General features: G+C 48.0%; 1 protein-coding gene and 1 long non-coding RNA gene across 5 annotated transcripts in view; one reads left to right on the plus strand and one right to left on the minus strand.

Annotated features, from left to right (window-relative positions):
* LOC116661104 overlaps positions 1–8,547 on the plus strand; it is a 47,219-nt gene extending 38,672 nt beyond the window's left edge. The window contains exons 4-5 of one of the 4 annotated variants that reach the window (XR_004316849.1): positions 4,755–4,850; positions 7,639–8,547. This is a non-coding gene — a long non-coding RNA (uncharacterized LOC116661104). Of the gene's footprint in view, positions 1–4,754; positions 5,324–5,410; positions 6,147–7,638 lie in introns of those variants that run through there. The other 3 variants (XR_004316846.1, XR_004316847.1, XR_004316845.1) reach the window with 3 other exon arrangements.
* The window catches only part of TECTA (tectorin alpha), a 66,673-nt gene continuing 44,442 nt past the window's right edge, over positions 1,033–23,263 (minus strand). Inside the window, exons 12-23 of the mRNA XM_032472343.1 lie at positions 21,302–21,501; positions 17,320–17,703; positions 15,123–15,409; positions 13,168–13,448; positions 12,311–12,421; positions 10,919–11,121; positions 9,859–10,022; positions 9,185–9,433; positions 4,745–4,907; positions 3,535–3,622; positions 3,150–3,266; positions 1,033–2,622 (exon numbers count right to left, since the gene is read on the minus strand). Of these exons, the coding sequence (XP_032328234.1) occupies positions 2,522–2,622; positions 3,150–3,266; positions 3,535–3,622; positions 4,745–4,907; positions 9,185–9,433; positions 9,859–10,022; positions 10,919–11,121; positions 12,311–12,421; positions 13,168–13,448; positions 15,123–15,409; positions 17,320–17,703; positions 21,302–21,501 (2,348 nt within the window). The 3' untranslated portion in view covers positions 1,033–2,521. The remainder of the gene's footprint in view (positions 2,623–3,149; positions 3,267–3,534; positions 3,623–4,744; positions 4,908–9,184; positions 9,434–9,858; positions 10,023–10,918; positions 11,122–12,310; positions 12,422–13,167; positions 13,449–15,122; positions 15,410–17,319; positions 17,704–21,301; positions 21,502–23,263) is intronic.

The raw sequence follows: 23,263 nt of genomic DNA on the forward strand, positions 1-23,263 counted from the left end.
TATGTGGAATCTAAAAAAAAAACCCAAATGAAATTATAGATGCATAGAACAGATTGGTAGTTGCCAGAGGCCGGGTGAGACCAGTGAAGAGGGTCAAAAGATAACAGACTTCCAGTTATATAACGAACACGTCCTGGGTGTAAGGTACAGCGCGGTGACTGTAATCGATAATACTGCATTGCATATTTGAAAGTTGTTAAGAGAGTAGATCTTAAAAGTTCTCATCACAGGAAAAAAATTGTAACTATGTGTGGTAGTGGGTGGAGTCGCTGTGATGATAATTTCCTAGTATATCCACATATCGAATCACTGGGTTGTACACCTGAAACTAATGATGTTCTGTGTCGGTTATCAATAAAAAATGCAGCTCTGACATAGGAACAGCAAAATAAACCCATGGAGGGGGAGTCAGGAGCTCGCAAGCAGAACCACAGAGATTGACACTTGATACAGGATACAGGGGTAAAGGTGGTACCGCAGGTCCTAGGGGAAAGGATAAATTGTTCAATAAATTCTATTGAGAGGAGAAAAGATAATGAAATCTCCATCAGCCTCCCTCCCAGGGTAGCAATAAGGATCAGGGCCCCCTGGCATGAGCAAGAGAAAGACCTTTGTTGTTTAAGCCACAGAGATTCTGGGGGTTCCTCTCATGGCTCCACAACCTAGCCTGTCCTGATGACAGACAAGGATGTCGACCAAGTGAGAAAACCAAAGGCTGAGAATAAAAGTGCAGCAGGAAGGGACTTAATTAAAAATCTAAAAAACAATCATAGTCTTTAATTTAGAAATTTCTAGTGACTTTGATATGAAGATTAATAGAGAGAAGTTATTAAGTATGAAAACATTTCCTCCTTGTATGTTTTTAGTTAAAATTTGTTTAAGGAAATCAAGTAAAAAAAATAATAATAAATGAGGCATTATTGCGTTCAACTCAGAATCTGCCTGATGAAGGCCTAAACCTCAGGTTGTGGAAGTGAGAACAGAGCATGAGCTCTGAACCTGCTGATCTCGAAGTGGGAGAGGGTCCGGAGTTGAGGTTTTCATGTGAAAAAGGAACCCCTGTGTGACATCAGTTTCCATCACGGTGAAGAGGAGGTGCTGTGTCTCACCCAGAACAGATGATTTGATTCCTGAATCCATCTCAGTGCTCAGCATTTTCCCACAAGGTCCTAAGATGCCCGAGTTGAAGCAGATGCATCTTTTTCTCCATCAGTTACCAGCTGTCCTCTTGGCCACACAGCATCTCTGACTGCTAAGCTAGAACTTGCTGACCCTCCCGGTGGGGCTGGGAGAACAAAGCCACTCAGCGCAGACTCAGTCTACACCCTGCGTCTTCAGTGGGATGTGGCGCCTTTCATACGGAAGACAGGAATCGTCCCCGCACCCACGGTCAAGGACGCTAGGATTCCTGCTCAAATGTTTCCCAGGGTTCCCAGGACAAGACAAAAATGCCATCAGCTTAAGCCCAAAACAACTTCAAAATTAACTTGAAGTTGGATTTACTTTGTTTTTAACCTTAAAAAGAGAGGCACCCCAGGGGTGTATTTACCAGGCCCTCCATTTTGTAGTTAGAGTAAATGTGGGGTTTTGTACCGCGTACAAAGGAGGACACTGCCGGCCTCTCGTCTGCACAGCACCTTAATAAATGCCCTGCTAATGCTCTGTTGGTACAGCAAACAGTCATATAACAAAACACATCAAAGCTCTGGCCAGCAGTGCCCACCTGTTCCAATTGCTGTTGTGGAGGCTTTTTAAAAAAAAAAAATCAGAGCGTGCTATGTAGTGTGCGGAGCTGAACACCGATAAGAATGATTCCAGCCACCGAGGAATGAGAATACTTGAACACAAAGTTTATTGAAGCATAAAACACATGACAAATTATTTGGTTGATTTGTAAAAGAAGAGTTTGGATCTGAGGGGACGGATGTGGGCTGGGTTCCCCAGGGCTGCAAACAACATACGCGGTGGCCACGCGGCCGTGGTGGGGCTGGAGGACGTGAGGGCAGGGAGGGGGTTCGTCACAAACAGGAGGGAGCAACAGAGGCGCAGCAGAGGTCAGGTGCCTCCCAGCATCGGAGGGATCCCTTAGAGGGAGTCAAACCTTCCAGTCACTGCTCCTCAAAATCCTTCCAACAGGCTTTCTCCTGGTGAAAACTCTGATCCAGAAACAGCATTGATGGAACAGATTTCTCTGGTCAGATCTCCGGTCAGACTTCTTTAACCAGAATTTTTTCCTTTAATAGTTTTTCATGTGAACCAAAGTTTCTAGTGACAACTGTTTGGAAATTTTAGGCAAGATGTATGCTTTCCACAACTGGCTTTTAGAAGCCCCGTTGTGTACTTGGAAAGAGGAGCTTGGCATTTCCCTCTTTTCTGGAACTCTGACCGTTTGGGGCAGGTGGCATCACTTTGAGATAGTGGGCAATTTCCAATAGGTTTTGACTTAAGGGCACACACCTTTTATCCTACAGGGGGTTGAAGTAAGTAAATCACAGTACTTTACGTAGCAACCTTGAGTTAATTATGAGGTCGTGCCTGATTTATAGACTAAATGCCATAATGAAATCTGGGTCATGATGAGAAGCAGCGTCCACGCTTGAAGTTCAACGGAAGAATTAGAGGCTGTGAACAGAGAGGAACATAGTAAATCCTATGGGAAAAACAAATACCTGCTTGACATGGATCAGACACCTGAGTGGTCTTAAAATGAAGGAATCCACTTTCTTCATTGCTGAGGACCCACTTCATCCAAATGGCCTTGGCTGAGGTAGCAAGGGAGCAGAAATAACCCAACCTTGCGAAGAGCCCTGCTAACTCAGGGGGTGCCAGGGGGACCATGTTCTAAGGCTGCTGTAGGATGTCTTGTTTGTTGGGTCCAACACCCCAGTCCCAGGCACAGCCCAAGGAGACCTGGTGGCCAGATTCAAGGCCAGTGTTTGGTCCTTAAATGACTGGATAACTTTTTTTTTTTAATCAACTTTATCTTTTAGATAAAAGAGCAGGGGCCCAAAGGTTGAAACGAAAAAACCAAAATGGCGCTAGAATTCCTGGGCTGCTTTCCTCATCCTTCCTTCTTAAGTTTTGGACTTCTCAGCGGTCCTGCCCCCCCTGCGCCCCAGCCGCCAGCCCTGATCGCGAGGCGCGCTCACCTCTGCAGCTCCTGCCGTCCTCCTGCAGGGCTCCCGTCACGCAGCTGCACAGAGGCCCGTCCACCCGGCTCGTGCAAATCTGCTCACACCCTCCGTTGTCCTCACACCAGTCCAGCCCTGAAAAAGAGCCGCCCGCCTGGTTACCTGCCCACAGTCCAACTCGTCAAGTCGTATCTAAGGGCGAGGCCCTTCTAAGGAGGAAAAGAAGAGGAAAAGCCGCTGCTGTTGTGGGTTTTTGATGGACCAGATTTCATTCTGGGAGCGGGCAGTCTTCTCAAACTGGGGTTCCCTAGCTGGAGTCTTCAGGCCCCTCATTCACCGGAAACACACCCAAGAGTTAAGCCCAAGCGTCAGACCCCGCTGTTTTAATCACTGACATACATACTTCTTCTCCTAATGGGTCCCACTGAAATGATCTGTTCTTTAGGCTCTTTGATATAATCTATGGCGATCCTGGAATTTTGCGGGCAGTGCTGAAAGAGAAAACCAGAGGGAAAATTTCACACAATTAAGCTGCTAACTCATTCTTTACCACGTTTCCCCGTCTGAAAGAGGCAGTGGCTCTGGCCGCGGGTACCACAGCAGCTCAGATTAATTAGAACCAATGCATCCTTGATCATTGAGCCCACTGGGACTCGGAGCTTCATGTTGAACAGAATTAAAGATATTCTCCACACTAGAGTTAGAGTCAAAGACGCTCCGTTCCCAGGAATGAGGATCTCGTATCAGATCAGATGGTAACACACACCGCGGCATCTGTAAGGAGCTCTGCCCATCATTCACATCTCGATCCTGCAAACGTGGGAGGGAGCATGAAGCTGGAATGTTAAAGGTTAGGGACCAGTGCAATAGAACCCTAGGGACAGAGCCATACATGATGGGGATGTGGACCTGGCAGGGGAGAGACAATCGGTTTGTCACCTCATCCCACCAGCCCCTCCAGAGAGCGCCTCAGGCCCTGGTGTGGATCTGGAGGACCTGTGGGATAATTCCTGTCTAAAGGACACCTGGATAAAGCGTACCCTGAGCCCAGGAGTTTGCTTCTATCGTGGAGGGGGGCTTGGCCCCACTGCTCACTTCAGAAGCGGGTGGCCTGGCTCCTTGAGACTCTGGTGGAGTGGTTCTCAAACAGGTCCAGTTTTGCCCCCTGGGGGACATTTGGCAATGCCAGGTGACATTTTGGGTGTTGCAAGGGGGGAGGTGGCGCTACTGGCAGTGAGTGGGGCAGAGGCCAGGGATGCTGCTGAACTTCACCCAGTGCACCGGGCCACCCCCACAACAAAGAGGCACTTCGTCCAAAATGTCACTAGTGCCAAAGTTCGAGAAACCCTGGTCTCATGTTACTCCAGGTCGCCATTTTGGAGAGAAGGGAGTAAATGGTCATCATCCTGCCATGCTTTCTCTCTCACTGCCCCACCAAAGATGCCCGCCACTCCTCGGCATCTGAGGATGGTTCCGGTTCAGCCCGTGCCAGGTGCGGTGAGTCCTAAAGAACTCTGCAGGGCCGCAGACCCTGGCGTTGGTCACCCCCACGCTGGGAAGAGTGGGGCCGTGACAAAAAAAGCTAAGCGTTTCCTTTTCACACTCTCACTTACTACTTTGCAGGAGTACTTTTCTGAGTCACAGAGGGACACTGCGCAGTGAAGATGGACCTCATCGTAATCCCCGATGAACTTAAAGACGGTGACGTGAAAGCGACAGGTGAGGGAGACACCGTTCTCCTCGATGCCGATGGTGTTGTCTTTAATGTTCTGACACCTGTTCAGAAAAAAGAGGGACTCTCTGCTTCACACTTTCATGTTTCACACAAAGCCGTCACCAAGGGTAACAGTGCCTTTGCACTTGAATGTGACCTCAAGAGCGTGTGGGTTTGTGAGTTATTACGGCTCCCTTACAGTTTCATAGTTTGTTTGAAAAGCATCAAAGAGCATCTCAAATTAGCATCTTAACTGCAAATGAAAAAAAAAATGACTGGAGGGTGGGCACTCCGTTTCCCCACGGGTCACTTTCTCCTGCCTCCCTCTGTGATGCTGTGTTTTCCTGATATGAATTTAACAAACATGAGATGAGTCCTTACTTCTGTACTTTCTTCAGTTAATTATTAATTTGGGGAGGGGCTCCTTTTTCTTTTCTTTTTTTCCTTTTTTAAAAATTGAAGTACAGTCAGTTCACAATGTTGTGTCAATTTCTGGTGTGCAGCATAATGTTTCAGTCATACATATACATACATATATTCCTTTTCTGGTTCTTTTTCATTATAGGTTACTGCAAGATATTGAATAGAGTCCCCTGTGTATACAGCAGAAACTTGTTGTTTATCTATTTTAGTAGTAGTATCTGCAATCTCAAGGGGCCCCCTTTTCAAACCCTGTTGGGAAATCTTCCCGCAAGTGAAAGCAGGGGGGAGATGGAGGAGGAAGGAAACGCAGTGGCAGAGGAGCTGAAGGGTTGTTTTGATGGAGGGACCCCGTCTCCGCCACCGCCCTCCGCTCCTGGTGCTTTTGAGCCAACAGGCAATGACTCAGGCGTCCCGCCTCCCTAGTTAGGGTTCCCCGGATCACAGTCTGTTACGCCCCAGGGTCTTTTCCCATCATGGCCCTGCACCTGGAGGTCTCCGTACTTCTTCCCATGCTAACTAACGCCTGCTCTTTCTCCAGTGTCAGCCTGTGGCGCCTCCTCCTGGATCAGTGCACCCTGACCAGGCAGGAACTGGTGGCTTTTCTTAGATTTGCCAACAGCACCCTGCTGAGCCCGTGGAGTGCGGGAATCAAGGGGTAATCCTCACTGTGTCTCCAAGACACAGTAAGTGTCTTGTAAGAGCACGAAGTAAGTATTTAAAAATCTCTGTTGGAGGAATCAATGAGTGAATGCGTGACTTCTACTGCCACGGCCAAGGTTGGCCCTTCGCAGCCAAGATGCTCTTTAAAACAATCAAGATAGAAGGTTGCCTTCCCCTGGCCCACAGGAGTGAATGGCTGAGTGATAAGGGAAATAAAATGAGTTAAATAAAATAAAAAAAAATAAAATAAAATCGAAGTTACGCTTCAGCAGCCCCACACCTATTATGTTTTGTAATTAGTCTTCAAGGCAATAGCCTCTTAAATGCTTTGAAAGAAACTTCCTTGCCATTCTTTGTCAGTGTTTTCCATTCAAATCATCTAAATTGGTTCAAGGATTCTCCAGTCCCACACAGACGATCTTCCCTCTTAACCAGACCCCCAGCTCCCAGAGAGGCGACCTGAGGTTCAAGTGTCAGAAAAGCATGAAGCAGAAGGAAGGCGCTGGGGAGTCAGGACAGGCGGTCTGGGTGCCGCCTTAGCGGGACGACCTAGCCCAGCACCAGAATCCTTCATCCACTGTCAGAAAAAAGCCCTTTCCTCTCTCTGGGCACACGAAGGAAACAGAGAAGTGACCTTTGTGTGCCCAGACCTCTGTGTCACTGGTAGATGGTGGTGGTGTCTCTGCCCCTGCCCCCCACAGCTGGAGAGGAGCAGCTGACCCCCCAAATTCTGACGCAGACCCACTTGGCTGCTCAGCCACTCAGCACTGAGCATCAGTCTTCCCATCAGTTCTCACTGGAAAAACATACTACCCGCATCCCCCCACGAAAGGTCAGAAGGACCCGTGGATTCAGATTCTCCCATGTGATGAACCGTGAAGACCTTCGTCCGCACCCTGGGGAAGCTGAGGTCTACGAACACGCCCGCTCACTCCCTCTCCCTCGCCGGGTCACCTCTATTAAACACTATTTTAAAAAACGCTAAATGCAACAGCATCCTTCGAAGGAGACAAAAGCCCTACCACCTGGGTTTGCATTTGTCCGGCAGCTCAGATCGTGGCCCTTTTACTCTGGGAAAGGACCGTGGTGGGGGAGGGGAGACACAAGGAGAAACGGAGACCTGTGACCTGAGCCCGAGCATCTGAGCCTGTGAGACACCACGTGGTCCCCAAGTCCTTCCCTCTGCCTCCGGGGAGGCTACAGACCAACTCAGAAAGATGAATGTCTTAATGAGATCTTTGCTGAAAGAAATTCCACAGTATGCCTCAGCAACCCAGGCCACAATCCACCCCTGGCCAGCTACGGGGTTGGTGGGTCCTGGTACCTGAAAGGAGTCTTCCTCGGCCCCTTGCTGGTTTCATTCTTTCATTCAATGGCCTTGGGTGAGCTGTGCACCCGGCCTCTCTGAGCCTGTTCATCTGCAAAATATCCATGTGCTGTATGTCCACCCAGAACCGCACCATTCTTTTTTGGGGACCCATTCCTTCCCTCCCCAACTTTAAAGCTAATTACAGTGTCCACAGACCTTCCTCACCACCCCACGGATGCGTGCTGACCCAGGCCTGGGATAGGAGCCAAGAAACACTACCCCAAAATCTGACGCCTTGGCACATTGACTATTTTAAACTAAAGGGGTTTGAGAAAATAGCAGAAGCAGGAAGGTCACTCTGACTTCCCCCCACCCCCGACCCTTCTGTCTCCCTGAAACAGGTCACAAAACCCTCACGTGAGCGATACCCTCCCGATGCCCGGAGGAAAGAAGCATCCTTGTCTCCAAAGACAAAGGGGGGCTGAAGAAGAATCTGAACAGTCTGGCTAAGTTCCCCCCAGTTTACTCCAATCACCCCATAATCTTTGACCTGTCATCTCTCTCCACGACTGTCTCTTCATCAAACCGAACGTATCACTACTCAGCTTTAACTGTTCCTTCAGGTCTCCATTTCCTTAGGAAGGCTTCCTTATATTAACTTACAGTAAATAAATTTGTATGCTTTTCTCCTGTTAATCTGTCTTGGTCCATTCAGACCCAGTCAGGAACCCCAAAAGGACTGAGAAAAACTTTGTCCTCCCCAACACCTGGCAATTTAATGCTGCATCTCCTCCAAACAAAGAAGAGGAAATCGTTTCAAGAAAGGCTAATCATATTCCTTCACAGGGGTTCCCTGAATTGGGGTTAGAAGAATATCACTCCTGGTGGTTGCAATGCTGTCAATGCAAGTCCAGGACTGCCAGTGTCTAACGAGGCCAGTGAGAGACAGAGACAGAGACACAGACAAGGGGTAGAGGGAGTTTTGACAGCAGGTGGCTCCCTGGACCCAATCGTCTCTGAAGCCACATCTACTCCTGTGATTTGGTTTTGTAACCATTAACTGCCTTGTTTTTGCACAAACTAGTTTGAAATGGTCTCTACCACTTGTAATAGAAAGGATTTTGATTAATACAGTCATCTCCTTTAAGAAACCTTGTACTGGGGTGATGGAATGTTCCAAAATAGATTATGATGATGGCTGCACTCCTCTGCAAATTTAATAAAAATCATTGAATTTTATACTTAGAGCAAGTACATTTTCTTGTATATAAATTATATGTGCAATAAACCTGTTTAAAAAATCATTGCTGCTTGACAAAATCAGTTAAATGTTTTTTAAAAAATGAAGATAATTATCATTATTGTTGCTTGGTTAATAGTCCGGTTTTTTTTCTTTTTCATTCTTTCATTCAGTAATTTTGTGGTATAACCACTGTGTGTCAGGAAATATACTAGGTTCTGGGTATATACTGCTGCATGTAAAGACACTTGTTTATGGCTTATTTGTTCTAATTCCTTTTAAATTTTGACAGATGCCCTATTCACCAACCTTTACTTACTCTCGCTACATCCTTTTATTTGCAGATAATCCACAATCCCCTTCAAACGGAAATTCAAAGTAGGCAGGACGGAATGCCCTCTTTGGTCGCATTGAGAATAAAGTACTTGGTAGTTAATGCCACATGAATTGGTGATCTGCCACTAAACTGCTGTGTGACCTTAAGCAGGTTGCCTGACCTCTCTAAGCTCCGCCTCCTCATCTATAACACGGGGCTTCTGATATCTCCCTCGTGGGTTGTCATGAGCATTAAACAAGCTCCCGGGTGCAGACAGCTGGCCCTGTAGCTCGTCGACAAAGGTGAGTTCCCATTCCCTTCTCTAAAAAAGGATGTGGCCAAATCGAACCCCACAGGCTCGGAGGCGGTCCTCTACAAGGCGGCCACCCACCCTCCTTCGATGATGAAGTATCGGAGCTTGTCGTTGCTGTCGCGGGAGGGGGTGGCGTAGCATTTGTTCAGCGTCAGGATCAGCTGCGTGGCGTCGGCTCCCACCACGAAGACCCCCACGTAGAGCACGTCTCGCGTCGTCAGCACCACTTCGCCCTGGCGGTAGGGGTGTTTGTAGGAGGCGTTTTTGTAGAGCGCCATCTTGGTGGTGAAGCTGCCTTCCTGGGTTGGAACTGTCAGGTTAATGACACTGCGAGGGAGACAGTCGTGAGTCGGGGGAACCCCCGGCAACGTTACGTATTCCATCACCTACCACTCTCCAAGCTGAAAATGCAGCGGGAAGGCCAGGCAGATAGTAGTAAAGTCTAATGGTACATGTGGCAATTAAAATCAAAATTAAATTAGAAATTCAACTCCTCAGTCCCCCTCTCTCCCCAGCACATTTCAAGTGCTCAGCGTCCACACAGAGCTACCATACTGGACAGTAAGATACAGCACATCTCCATCACTGCAGAAAGTTCTATCGAACAGTGCTGGTCTAAGGCATTCGGGTTCAGAAATATGCATTATTCTCTCCCTCGTGCTTTAAAGACAGATGCTAGCCATCTTGATTATGTTAACCTTAACTGTCAAGAAAAAGACGGAGCAACCCGTGGACCCCATGAGAGTCCCTACCTTAACATAGGCTTCACAACGGCATCCAAGGAAACCTTGATATCCAGCTCGTAAGCGCATGAAAACTCCACACTGATCGTCCTGTCCCTGGTGATGATGTTGCCAGTGTTGTTGGCACTTTCGATCCAAATTGTGTTTTTATACATGATATGAGTGGCATTGGACTGCAGGGCAAAGGGAGGTCAGAAATCATTAAATCTGGGCAGGAGTACGTGGCTTGCATTTCAAATCCATGAGCCTGAGAATGAAGAAATGGCTTCCTTCCATCCACAACCCAGAGGCCAGTATGAATCAGGACGGAACTGGCCTCAGCATTTACTAGGGGAAGAAAAGTATTATAAGGGATGTCAACAGCATCCTTCAGTCTGATAACCTCCAATACCCACAGAGGCTGATTCCATGTACCACTGAGGTCTAACTACAGCCAGCCCCGGGTTACCTGTGGGAGCCCAAGCCGGGACGGCAGGAAGCAGCACCATCCCGAGGTAACAGAAACCTTCTCTTGCAATTATTCGCCACAGGTTCCAAAATGAACACATGCACGTTTCACCATCTTACTCCGTTCACTCCCCGATAAAAGTGTTAATGAACACAGTTTTGAGAAAAAGACAGATCACTGGGAGAAGCAGGAAGAAGAGAGGCGAGATGCTCTGCTGACCTTATACACTGGATGGTCAGACACAAAAAGTTGTGACTTTGCTGTATTTTTGCAGCCAATGGGAAAATGATGTCTGTGGCACCCTTATCCCCTGAAAAAGCTGAGCCTAGCTGTCTTGACCCAGAAGCATGAGAGAGACAACAAGAAACTGTCAACATGCAGGGCAAAGGCTGCCCGTCGATGGCGTAAACCAAGGAAGGAAGCATGTCACTGAGAACGTTTTCAGTCCAGTCAACCACTTTGCAACCGGGGCTGATTCTCCAGCGGTCTTTCTTTTGCTGTTTTCCAACGAGCGTATTTCTAAGCAGAACACCCTGAAGATACCTGAGGGACAGGCGATGTGCAAAACCCCAGGAGCTGTCCCCACCACTGGCAGGCGCTCTTCCCGGCCCGGTTTCTCACCTGCACGATGTTTCCGCAGCTCCCTTTGGTGTTGTTGATCTGGAAGGAGATGAAGTCCTCACCCTCGATGCCGGTGCACTGCCTGTCGTTGACGCGCACGCCCTCCCTCTCGAAGCCCAGCTGGAAGAGTTTGCACTTGGATATGGACACTTCCATCTGGGCTGCCTTGCAGGTCACCTCCGCGTCAATGATGTCATGGGAGTCTGTGGGGAACAGTCATTTTGAAACGCAAGCTGGGGGGAGTCCAGCTTGCTGCAGGGGTAGGGCCAGGCACCCCCATTCCCTTTAGAAGAGGCTAACGACCTTCCCACAAAGGCCGCGGCGTATCTGATGAGGCTTTGATCAAAGTAAATGAGTAAATGCCCTCATTCAAAGCGATCGCTTGGGCACTGCCACGGCCTTTTTTAGAAGATGAAAATGCTATACGAAGCGTCTTTTGACTTTTCCTTCATAAACCCAGGATTTCTGCCCCTCTTGGTGGCAGCTACTTTCCGTCAGCATCTGGCTGGCTGTGGTCTGCCTAAAGAATGCACCCCAGCTCAGAGCAGCCCTGGCCAGGACACCCCACAGCCCAGCTGGTACCCAGGCCAGCACTTGGAGCTCTTGTTTTTTGACATGGGATGCACAAATCGACATTTTCCGTGAGTACCTAGACACAGGCTAATGAGCGCTAGAGAGAGAGAGAGAAACGCTTTTATCTGCTCAGGGGAAGCCTCTGAACAGCACACACATCCCCTCCAGGGGAGCCTCTGGTCAGCTAGGCTCTCATTCTCTGAGGATGTTAAATGTAGCACGGGCCGTCTGAGTTCCTCGGCTCAGGCCAGGGCACAGAGCTGGGAAGCAAAGCAGCTCCCCCTCCAGCCGACAGGACAGGTGCACTTGGCCAGGGGACAAGGTCATTCCTACCTCCAGGGGGCTGTGATTAGGAACCTGAGCTGGAGTCCTAGTGACCTGCTGTTTGCTTCAACAATTCTTGACCAGATAAAGCTGGCTTCCAGCACACCTTAAAGTGCCTGGCACTCTGGGCTTGATTCTTTCATGTTTTCGTCAAACCATCTTACCTCCCTATGAGTCTAAGAGATCAATTTGGAGCTCTCTGATGTTGAACGTGGTCTCAGCTGGAGCTGGCTGATTCTACACACGTACAAATTTGCGTGTTATCATTTATTGAAGAAAAGGATGTAGCTACGAGGAAATGAACATTAGCCCACTTTGAAGAGGTCAGATTGCTTCCTTCTTCTGCTTAAATGTTCGTGAAAGCTTCGCGATTCTGGTTTCTAACCCACAGTGTGGGATGTTCTGGCTCCCACTCGGGAGCTTTCCTACGCGGCTGCCAGTCTGGGCCCATCTGGGGTGGGAGGGGAGGTGGCGGTGGTGGCAGGTGTCACTCACTGTTTCCGTAGGGAGGCGGCTCAATGCAGCCACACAGCTCGCCTCCGTTTTCCAGCTCACAGGTTCTGTTGGGACAGTCCGCCCCCACACAGGGATCTTCAACCACTCCTGCTAAAAAGGAAAACAAACAGAAACACGCACAACTTGATTTTCACACCAACGCAAGGCAGCGTGTGGTCACACTCTGGACTTGCCACTTCAGTGGAACTGATGATGGTCAGGTAGCAGATGCAAATGAACAGACAGGCCAGCCTTTAATAAATAATGACAGAAGCTAGTAATCAGACCCTTGCTATGTGCCTCATGCTTTGGTGGCGTTATCTCCTCCAACCCTTGCAAACTCAGCCAGCCAAGTATCATCGCCCCCATTTCACAGCTGAAGTGTGCCCAAGGTCACACACAGATGAAGGGAAGTGGGGAAGATGGAAGACACACTCTTAATTCCTCAGACACTGTTTCACAATCACAAGCATGGGGATCTTTATATAAAGAGTGGAGTCCAAGCCATTTACCTCTGTTCCCAGCACCCAGCCCCCTCATGGTTGGTGCTCAAGAAATACTTGTCAAGAAGGGAAATTTTAGAGCTACTAAGGTCCCAGAGAGGTCCCTCAAACCAGGACGTCTTAGTCTGTTTCGATTCATGGTCCACCTTCCCCATTAACCTCTACTTGGGAGGCAGTGAGCTCCACTGAAAGTGCCCCTCGTGAAATCAGCTCACAGCTCTCTGCCCTCCAACCCTGGGAGATCAACGGGTAAAGATGGAGACCAGCCGGCCAGCCCTCGACAAAGTGATGCCACCAGCAAAGCTGTGCCTTTGACTCAGAAGAGAGCCAGCAGAAATAAAATAATTCTCTTACAGCAATTCTCCTTCTCGATCCACTCGGTGCTGAGGATCCCGAAGGAGCGGCAGGACTCCCCGTAGGCGGCCAGGGAGCCGCAGAGCTGGAACTTCTTGTGGTTGTAGCAGCCGTCCAGGTAGCAGGACTCGTAGAAGGGGAGGGGGTCCAGCAGCCCGTAGCAGGGCTGGAAGAAGCCCTTCATGTCCGTGAGCTTCAGGCAGTAGCCGTCGCCCTGCAGCTCCTGGATCTGCACATTGTCACACATGGCCGCGTACTGTGAGAACTGCAGCTCGTTGCAGCTGGGGGCGAGAGGGCTGGTCAGACCGAGGGAAGCACAGCCAGCCGTCCGAGATGTCCGGTGGCCGGGAAGGCCATGGCCGTTATCCCTTCTGCGAACCCAGAGGTTAGTGGGGGCTGCTGATCCCAACACTAGTCGGCTCTGTGACCTCAGGAAACTCAGGTAATTTCTATTGTTACACCACTGGAATAAGTGAGGGTAAAACAAAATAATAAATTGGTAGCCAAAGTGTCACACGAAAGGTAAATATTGATATAATAACCATTAACCTTGGAGATAACTGACTGATATAATGGGTACAATGACTATTAATAGATGTTGATATAATAACCAATAACAATAATGTTAATAATGATTGGTTAATTAACCAATAATAATCGTAAGGTCAGTTGGAAGGATTAAAGATTTGAAAGGAAATCCAGAAGCTTCTAAACCAGTTCCAGTTTAGCTTTCAGAGACCAAAAGCAAAAGCTTCATAAGAAGAGTGGTGTCTGAAATCATTTATAAAGGAAGAAAGAACTGGAAAGGAAGCTCGAACAGAATCACAATTCCTCAGGAGGAAGGGAAACTTGCTTATCTTTGGAAGCCCCAGAAGAGCTTAGTCTAAATGTCTAAAGTAGTCATTTTTCGAACTGTGGGCCCAATAAATGACATTTTAGAGAAAGTATCCCATTAGGAATTCTGGAATCCAATCTTGGCTTTGCCACGTACAGGATCCCCTCACGTAAATTATTCCACTGCAGCCTCCATTTAACCTAGGAAAGGAAGAGACTGGACTAGACCTTGCCTCATCTTTCCAGCTCTGGGCCCCAGAATTCACAGGACAGTCTAATCTATGAGGTGTTATTCAGTTTGCACCTGCAGAAGGGTCAGAGAGGGTCTGGAATGTCACTTCCACATTTAGCTGGGTATTTAGCTGATGTTTGGCGTGTTGAAGCACAACGGGTCACAGCCATGATCCAAGCAAAGAAATGCCAGGAAAGAGGAGCTTATCTATAGATCCAGAGAGGAACTCACATCATTCGGCAGCCCCGAGGGTTCCTAAGTTAAACACTCTTGGAATAACTTGTTTAATTCGTTCTGTCTCAGCTGCCCAAAGAGGGGCCTGATCATAACCTTGGTGATTCCTGCTTTCTTGATTCCCACTAAACTGCACCTTCACAACGACCACCAAGCTTCCCAGCACTGGGAGCGAGGGCTAGCCCTTCTCCTGGGTCAAGTCTTGTTTTTGGGGGTGGGTAGTTAGGTTTATTTATTTATTTTAATGGAGGTACTGGGGATTGAACCCAGGACCGGGTGCATGCTAAGCACACACTCTACTAGTGAGCTATACCCTCCCCACCTGGGCCAACTCTTAACCCCACCCCCAGCAGAGGTGCCCAGTCCCAGTTGGGCAGCTGGCCAAGGCTTCAGAGCTCCAATCCCAGGCACACTCTTCTGGTTAGTCAAGGGCTGGATGATGCCAAAATTTAGACTTCTATCATCTAAGATCAGTTCCTTCCTCTGTCATTCAAGAAATTACTGTGCCTATTTGTATGATGAAAATCCCAAAGACCTTTGGCTCAGCTCTTTGTAGGAGAGAAAAGGTGGTGCTGGGGAAGGTGCCTTCCTCCTTAAAGCCTGTCAGGGATGGCGGAGGCTCGGGGACACCGAGCCGGGTGGCTGGAACGCTCACCTTTTCTGCATGCCGTTGGTTTTCCAGCTCTGGGCCAGCACCACGCTGCTCACCACCGGCTTTCCCCTCAGGGTCACATAATCATCAGTTAAGTCCCCATTGAAGTTGCCACAAAGGCCGCACACTTTGTTCTGCAGCCTCTCACTGATGCTGATTTTTATGACGTTGAAACCATTATAGTGTATCTGGATGTCAGGGCTGGTGTCAATCACCAGGAAACCCTCCCTGCTGTAGATTTTGGTTGCCAACCCGGTTATAAACGGAACATTCACTTGTGTGCCATTCACCTGTTAAAGGATAAAGAAAAAGTAAATTACCCTTAAAGCAGAGGTTGGCAAACGTTTACCAGAAAGGGCCAGAGTAAATATTTCAGGCTTTGTGGCCCATATGATCTGCATCGCTTTTCAATTCTGTCCGTGTGGAAGGAAAGCAGCCATGGATAACAGTAGCTAAATGAGCAAGGCTGTGTTTCAGTAAAGCTTTATTTACAAAAACAGGCAGCAAATAAATCTGGCTGAATTCCGTATTTTGCTGACCTCTAGAATTTAAGAGAACTCATTCATCTTACAGTTTGCCCCCAAAGAAGCAAAATATAGAGGCATAGAGATTTAAAAAAAGTTAGAAAAGTATAACCCATAACAAATGGCTGGATTTTTGTATAAAACTTTCCCCGGCGTAAACCAATTACTGAAAAGGAAATCCCAGTCCTGCGTCTAAGACAGTTAAAACGAATCTGGGGATCATTGCTTTGTTTATTGTTTCCCTGCATATAATGTTCAAACGGGAGTTGCCCTCCCGGAGGTCCTATAGGTAAACATTTTCTCCATTTGCCATTTTCTTGCTCTATAACAATTTCTTTTCTTAGCCCTTAGGACAGAACGTAACACACCTTTCCTGTACTTACAAAGTAAATTGTTCTTCCCCGCCACCCCCACCCCCAGGTCATTAGTGACTTTATTTTCTTTAAAAAAAAAAGTAGAAGACTTTTAAAAATATGATTCTTTACTGTTTTGATGACTAGGGGTATTTTATTCAGCACAATGTCAGTTTTGCTCTCCGGCGAACGCTTTCTAGCTGCTGTATTCATGACCAGTGCATTTGTGCCTACATGGGACAATTTGCAAAAGAAATTGGAGTGTCAAAAACAGCAGCAGCTTTCACTGAAGTTAAAAATCAGTATTAAAATCCACTCTTCCTTTTAAGCTTGCAAAATACTGCCAGCTTTCTGCCTAATGCTGGATACTAAGCTATTTGATGACTCTTCAAGTCAAGATACTCCCAGTGTGTGGTTATCTGAGCCAGTGGTGGAAAGCAGATACAATCACACTCAATTCCAAAAACGTTAATGTGGATGTGCTGGCTCTCCCCAGCCTCTCCCTACCGGGACCCAGAACACTGGGGTCTGACTCCATGGTTCTGGTCTACCTGCTGTGACCAGCCTGGTTTAGCTGAGAGACTGGGAGTAACTGCCACTAGTTCAGAGCAGATTATCTTCTTAAATGGGAGGATGGGAGGTATCCAGGTTGGAGGCATGTATCAGGTTATAGGGTGGGTTGGAGATTGGCATTTATTTACATACATGTCTAAGAGTCACAAGAAACCAGGCAGCCAGCCTAAGAGAAATCCACCGTATTTGGCTTCTGTTTTCTTTCCCTTGGCACGGCATAGGGGGCGCTCTAATACCAAGAGACCACCCAGCTTTTTTTTTTTTTTTTTTTTTTTTTTTTTTTTAACTTAGGTGGCTGTGTTTATAGGCAAACTAGCCTTCCCTCAGCTTCTAGAAAGGATGGCAGAGATGAAAGAGTGGGCCTTGGTACAGGTGGGCAGAGCCAAGAATAATTTAAAAGGCTCCTAAAAACGAATGAGATGCCTTTTGGATATTAATTCAGAGTAAAAGGGGACTTATCTCCCATTTTATCACCTGAAGCTCTGTTAGCACCCACGCCGACCTTACAGCCTTGAGGCATTGTTCGTTTCCTGCAAGGCCTTTGGAATTGTCAGCGAAGGACTAACCAGGGCCCGTGGTTAGGCTGGTTACCCTTTTATTCTTTAAAGTCTGGTCCCCTGTGTGCTGTACAGCTGAAGCAACGGCCTGTTACCCTCAAACCTGGTCATCTGGGAGAACCACAGCAAGCTGGCCCCTAGCCAGGCCCTCGTTCCGGGGCACGCTTCTTAAGGGCGGGCGACAGGTTGTCACCTTGACAGTGTTGCGGTCGTTGATGAGAATCTGCTCCTCGTTAATGTAGAAGTAGACGGGCGAAATGATGGTGAGGTTGGGGGCCGACCACTTGTCGAAGTTGATGATGAGCTGAAAGGAGATGTCGGGGAGCTTCTGGCAGATGGTGGAGAGCACGAAGGCGCAGTTGGCCGGGAAGCGCAGGAAGGCGCCGTCAAAGGTGCGGAAGACGCCGCCGCCGGCCGCCAGGCAGTAGGAGGTCTTGGTGCGGAAGCAGCCGCGCACGCCGTTGCGCAGCGCGCACTCCTCGTCCGACTTGCAATGGCGCGGGTCGCACTGGATCAGGTTGCGCCGGAAACAGCGGCAGCGCCGCGTGCAGTCACTGTTCCAGAACAGCTGCTTGGGCTGCAAGAGAGCGGGAGACTCAGGCTGCCGTCGGCGTTGGGGACCCCAAGGCCCAAGCAAGCCCGTGGACCCTTTCCGGGCCGGCCTGGCCTGTCTTTAACGCGGCTGGAATTTGCAACAGGGAGCAGCAGGGGGGGCTGCTTCCATTCAAACGTTACAGCAATCCCGTGTAACTCACATGCCCAACGGTGTGCAATTTAGCCTTTACTGGTTTCAATCAAGAATTTGGGAATCTTTACGGCTGGATTGTAGAGCTAATCACAGCCGAGCAGAATGTGCAGCCATTAGAGGAAAGAGGTGAAGAGGAAAAACATTTGGTGGGGAATTAATCGAAGGAGTCCCAGCTCCACTTCAAGGAAGAAATTTTAGTCCACTCAATAATGATAAACCCCACCCTTCAAATCTTACATAGGTTAAAAGAAAGTGATAACCAACTCTTACGATGAACCATTTCAACATTTCACAATACTCACTGTCCCAAACTTTCCCCTTGTATCTAGTCTACTTCTAATTTACTTCTGATGAAAATGCCCCTATTTCTGTGTGTCCTGAAGTGAGAAATCTAGGTATCGGGGGCTCTACCAACCTCCCAGAGCGTCGGTTTCCTCTCTCCAAATTGGAGGTAATAATAATGTCTTTCATGGCAGTTGTGAAGATTAAATTAAATAAGACCTGTGAAGCACACTTCCCGGCTGAGAGCAGGTACTCAATAAATAATGGCTGTTACTACCAGAGAAGAACCGCTCATCCTCTTTGAGATGGTGCGGAATGGTATCAAGTTACGTTAAATACCTGCGACGAAGCGTCAGTCGGTAGCAGCGACTATTTTCTGCTCTTTCTGCAATCTGTAGACACAACTCTACTTGGTGGAGTTTGTGCTCTTAACCTTGCACTTGGTCTAGACTAAGAGTTCCAAGGAACTGCTGGCAACTGGTCATGACCGTCCTGGTGGGGTGTTGCCCCAGTAAGTGGACTACGTCATAGAGATACGGGTACTCAGTGTATGAACTCAATCTTCCAAAACAGTGCTGATCCAGAGAAGAGGCTTTAATGGTATAATAAGAAAGCCTATGCTCCTGTCTGGTCACCGCTTTCTGCTTTAACTGTAGATGTATCAAAACCGTGGAGATATATACAAAAAGAAAACCCTGGCTATCAAGCATAGATATGACTCAGACCCAAGGGTAAGTAGACAGAGAGTAACATCTTCCAGGAAAGGTTTCTCAATTTGGTCCACTTCAGGATGCCCCTGCTGACTCTTGCATCCTCAGAGTAGTTCCTGGAACCAAGTCTTCCTCCTTCCGGACCTGTGAAATATTCTGGGTGCCGGTAGCCTCACAGATCGACTTCCCTTCTCTTATCAGATTTGCAGAATAATTGAGTGGATGGTCTGGCTTCTCTCTGATAAGAAGTCAGACGTTCCGTGGGTGGAAAGAGAAAAATAACCTGACGGCTGTGGATATGATCAAGGGTAAATAACTCATCCCACAGGAGAACTTGATCAGGAAACAAGCATCGCAGTAAAGCACTGACTGGCCTGGTGCCGCCTTCTCTACCTTAATTAGACCTGACAACGACAGCTGGGTGATTACCCTACATGCTAATGGCTAGATGTGCTCACTCTTTATTTCCGAAGAAATCTGTTGTATAAACAAGCCTCCAAGCTTGTCTGAATGGTGGCAAGTAGATGTGGGTTATTTGTTCTGTGAGTTTGTTACTTCCCAGATATCAGCTGTTGTCAAAACCCACTGACTTCCTGATGAAAAGCAGATAATAATGTTTGGAGTGCTAATAGCTGCCGGGCGCCGTCCTGTGCCTTTCCTGAGCGCTCCAAGGGCTTTTATGTGCATCATTTCATTAACATGCCTGGATATTTTATTTATAAAATGCTTCTTAAGAGAATAACAAAAACAATAGCAATTACCAGTTACTGAATGACCAGGTGCCAGATACTAAGGCACCTGGCATAGACTATACAATAACCACACTGAGTTGAAATTATTAGTAACGTGTGGTAGATAGAGGCAGCAGAAGCTCAAAGAAGTGACACAGTTTGCTCAATGTCACGCCACCAGCGCTGGTTCAGTTAGGATCAAACCCAGATCTCATTCCGTTATGTCACAGACACTCAAGATCTCTGTGGAGGGGTGCGTGACACTCTTGATTGATGGGCACATTTCGGTAAGTCTCCGGACAGGGGAGCAGAGATTAGAAATAGTTCTTGTTCAGTTTTTAAGCCTGGTTATCTCTTCTCCCAGACTGTGGGAAAATGGAATCTGTTATTCTTTTCTCCCACGTGTTCTGCCTTTTCCTTTCAAATAATCAATATTTCTAAGAGCTACCTTCAAAACTCACCTCTCACAAAAAAAAAAAACCTTGTTTGATCAGTTTTACTATTTCACTCGACTCCTCCTCGCCTTTCCAATATGAAATTTAAACAAGCTTCCCACCGAAAATGAGATTGAAGATAACTTCCATATTCATTCTCTTTTATTTCTTCTCAAAGTAAAATCACCTTAGTGCTTCTCAAATAAGAACAATGCATCTTTACGAAAAGGAGACATTATTTATTTTTTGCCTAGTTTATTTCCAATTCAGACATTTCAATTAGATTTGTTTTTAATGCTGCGATTCTATTTCATTTTAAAATTGATTAGTTCTGTAGGGTATTATTTTTCACTTGTTGATACGTTATTTTGTAATTGTCCTCTTGTTCTTTAAAGTGCATTATTCCCCCCTCTCCTGAATAGATTTTTAAGTTCCTTAAGGCAGGGAACATGCTTTATCATCCTCGGTAGCACAGTGATCTGCAAACAGCAGCTATTCTTCAGCTGTAGTTGTTAAGTGTCTGCTCGGCAATGTAAGGTGTTGACATCGTTTAAACAGGCAATGGGCTGGAGGCAGAGCCGAGGGCGAAATACCGTCTCCAGGCAAGATCTTTTCTAGTTTAGTATTACAGCACAGAAAGATTGCAGGGCAGAGAAGTAAATGATTTCACGAGCTAGTATGTTTCACTCAGTGCCATCTAAGGAGGGCATTTTCATCAGCTCTACATTAAGCCACCAAAGAGAGAGAAGCAGAGGGTAGGATGTAGGGACACAGCATTAAGCGATGTGGACAGAACTCTCTGGGGACTGTACCAGAGTGACAGAGGACACGCCTGGAGATGGTAGCCCTCACTCCCGCTCATGGAGCTTCAACAGCCAGAAGACAGGAAAGCCACTCCTCTCAGCCTCAAGCTCCATATTTTCCCGTTAAAAATGTCCTTAGCGAAGACAGCAACGAATGTCAGCTTCCCCGCCATCATCTTTCCAAACAGTAGCCCCATCAGAAACTTTCAAAGGAAGACTTACAGGAGAGGAAATGGAAGGGGCCTAGAGAAGGGCATGGAGGAGAAACGCAAATGCCAGCGAGGAGGGGAGGAAAGGGACGCAAACGCGTGTCCAGAGCCGGGATCTGGGTTCCAGATGCTCTGCAGCCCCGTCCCCCTCCCCATGAATACACCCCACCGTCTTCCCAAGCAGGTGGGAAGGCGGGGGGCGGGGGGGCCGCGCCCAGGCTGTGGGGTCTGGAGGAACCGGCGGCGGGGCAGCCCTACCTCGTAGTACTTGCCGTCGGAGTAGCAGCCGCAGCTGTGGGGCAGGATGCAGCGCCTGCCGTCCAGGACATAGCCCGCGTCGCACTGGCAGCCCTCCACGCAGTAGTGGTTGCAGTCGCTCTTCAGGCGGATGGCGGCGCAGCGGGGCTGGCAGACGCTCACGCAGCTCTCGTAGTGGCTGTTGGGAGGGCAGGTGACGGCTGGAACGGGAGACACGAGTCAAGACCCTGCCATCACCGGGACCCGGACGGGGATCAGGCCTCAGGGCTGTCGCTCCCCAACCTGGGGAGGCGGGGCCTGGCGCGGAGTAAGCCTCGTCACATCCCCGTTACTGCGCGCTCTGCCTGTGCAAATCCTCTCTGACTTGTCGCTGTCACTTGTCACGAGGTCCCTCACACCATCTTTGTCCGCTCCTTTGCCTTCTTTTCTGAGGCTCTGTCTAACCTGTTGCCTTAAACCCACCTCCCAACACTCATCTTGACTCCAGTGGGTCACCTGACGGCCTCCTGGGGCGCCCCACACTCACTCCTGCCTTTAGGTCTACACTCGTGTTGATCCCTCCTGTGGGCCCCCTTTTTCTCCTCCCAGCCTATCCAAGTTCCCCATTCTTCACGTCCCAATGGAGGCCCCGGTATTTGAGAAGCTCCCTACTCTTACATCAATACCAACTCAGAATTCCCACAGGCAGCAAGAAATACAAACCAGTAGTTTATAAACAAGCCCCTGAGCCCCTGGATTTCTGAGGTAGCAAACGGGCACTGTGTGTGCATGTGTGTATGGACTGACCCACGCTGACACAGTCAGCTATGCTCTGTGGTTTTTGAATGCGGGCAGGTGCTTTTATGGAAGGCAGTGGGGGTCCTGGTTCAGAGGTGGGCTCTGGAGCCAGCTGTGGGAGACCAGAGCCGTCACCTAGCGTCCCTGGGCCTCAGCTCCTGGTCCATACAATGCAGATGCCTGCGGCACCATTCATGGCTTGTTGGGAGGGACTGAATGAGTCTGTGTGCTTAGAACAGTGCTTCGCACCTAAGGGTTCAGTGAGTGTTAGCCAGTCATTGAAGACAGGTTTGCTTAAAAGTTTTACACAAACTATTATTTTAATCAATGTATACAGAGAAGCACAATTACTACCATGTAGGGATTTCTCCTCTGTACCTTTTAGCCTTGAATTGTTCTGTGTGCACTGCTGTGTGGTGTGTGTGTCTTACGTGTTTCTGACGCTGCTGCGGTGAACATCCTTGTACGGATATCTTTGCCCTCGTGAGTGAGTGAATCAATGCGATAAATTCCTGGAAGCGGAATTACTGGGTCAGAGGGTGTGTGCATTTAAGGTTTTGATGGATGTAACCCAGCTGCCCTCTAAAGAGGCTGTGTTGGCGTCTCCTCCTACCAGGGCTGTATGAGGAGGTTTGCTTTCCCACATCCCCACTGGTTATTTATCACTAAACTTTCTGGTCCTTGGAAATACGAAAAGTTACATGCTGTATCTATAAGGGATCACTAACCAGACTATATAGAGAACATCTAAAAATGAACCACAAAAACAACCTGATTCAAAAATGAGCGAAGGACTTGAACAGACATTTCTCCAAAGAAGATGTATGAATGGTCAATAAGCACATGCAAATCGACATCACTAATCATCAGGGAAACCAAAAGTCCAATACGGTATCACCACATACCCATTAAGATGGCTACTATCAATAGAATTTTTAAAAAAGCAACAGAAAATAACAAGTGCTGCCAAAGATATGGAGAAATTGAAACCCTGTGCACCGTTGGTAGAAATGTAAAATGGTACAGCTACTGTGGAAAACAGTATGGTAGCTCCTCAAAAAGTTAAAAATAGAATTACCATATGACACAGCAATTCCACTCCTGGGTATATACTCAAAAGATTTGAAAGAAGTATCTCAAGGAGATATTTATACACTCGTTGCCATAGCAGCACTATTCACAATA

Source organism: Camelus ferus, chromosome 33 (assembly GCF_009834535.1).
Source record: "Camelus ferus isolate YT-003-E chromosome 33, BCGSAC_Cfer_1.0, whole genome shotgun sequence".
NCBI lineage: Eukaryota > Metazoa > Chordata > Mammalia > Artiodactyla > Camelidae > Camelus > Camelus ferus.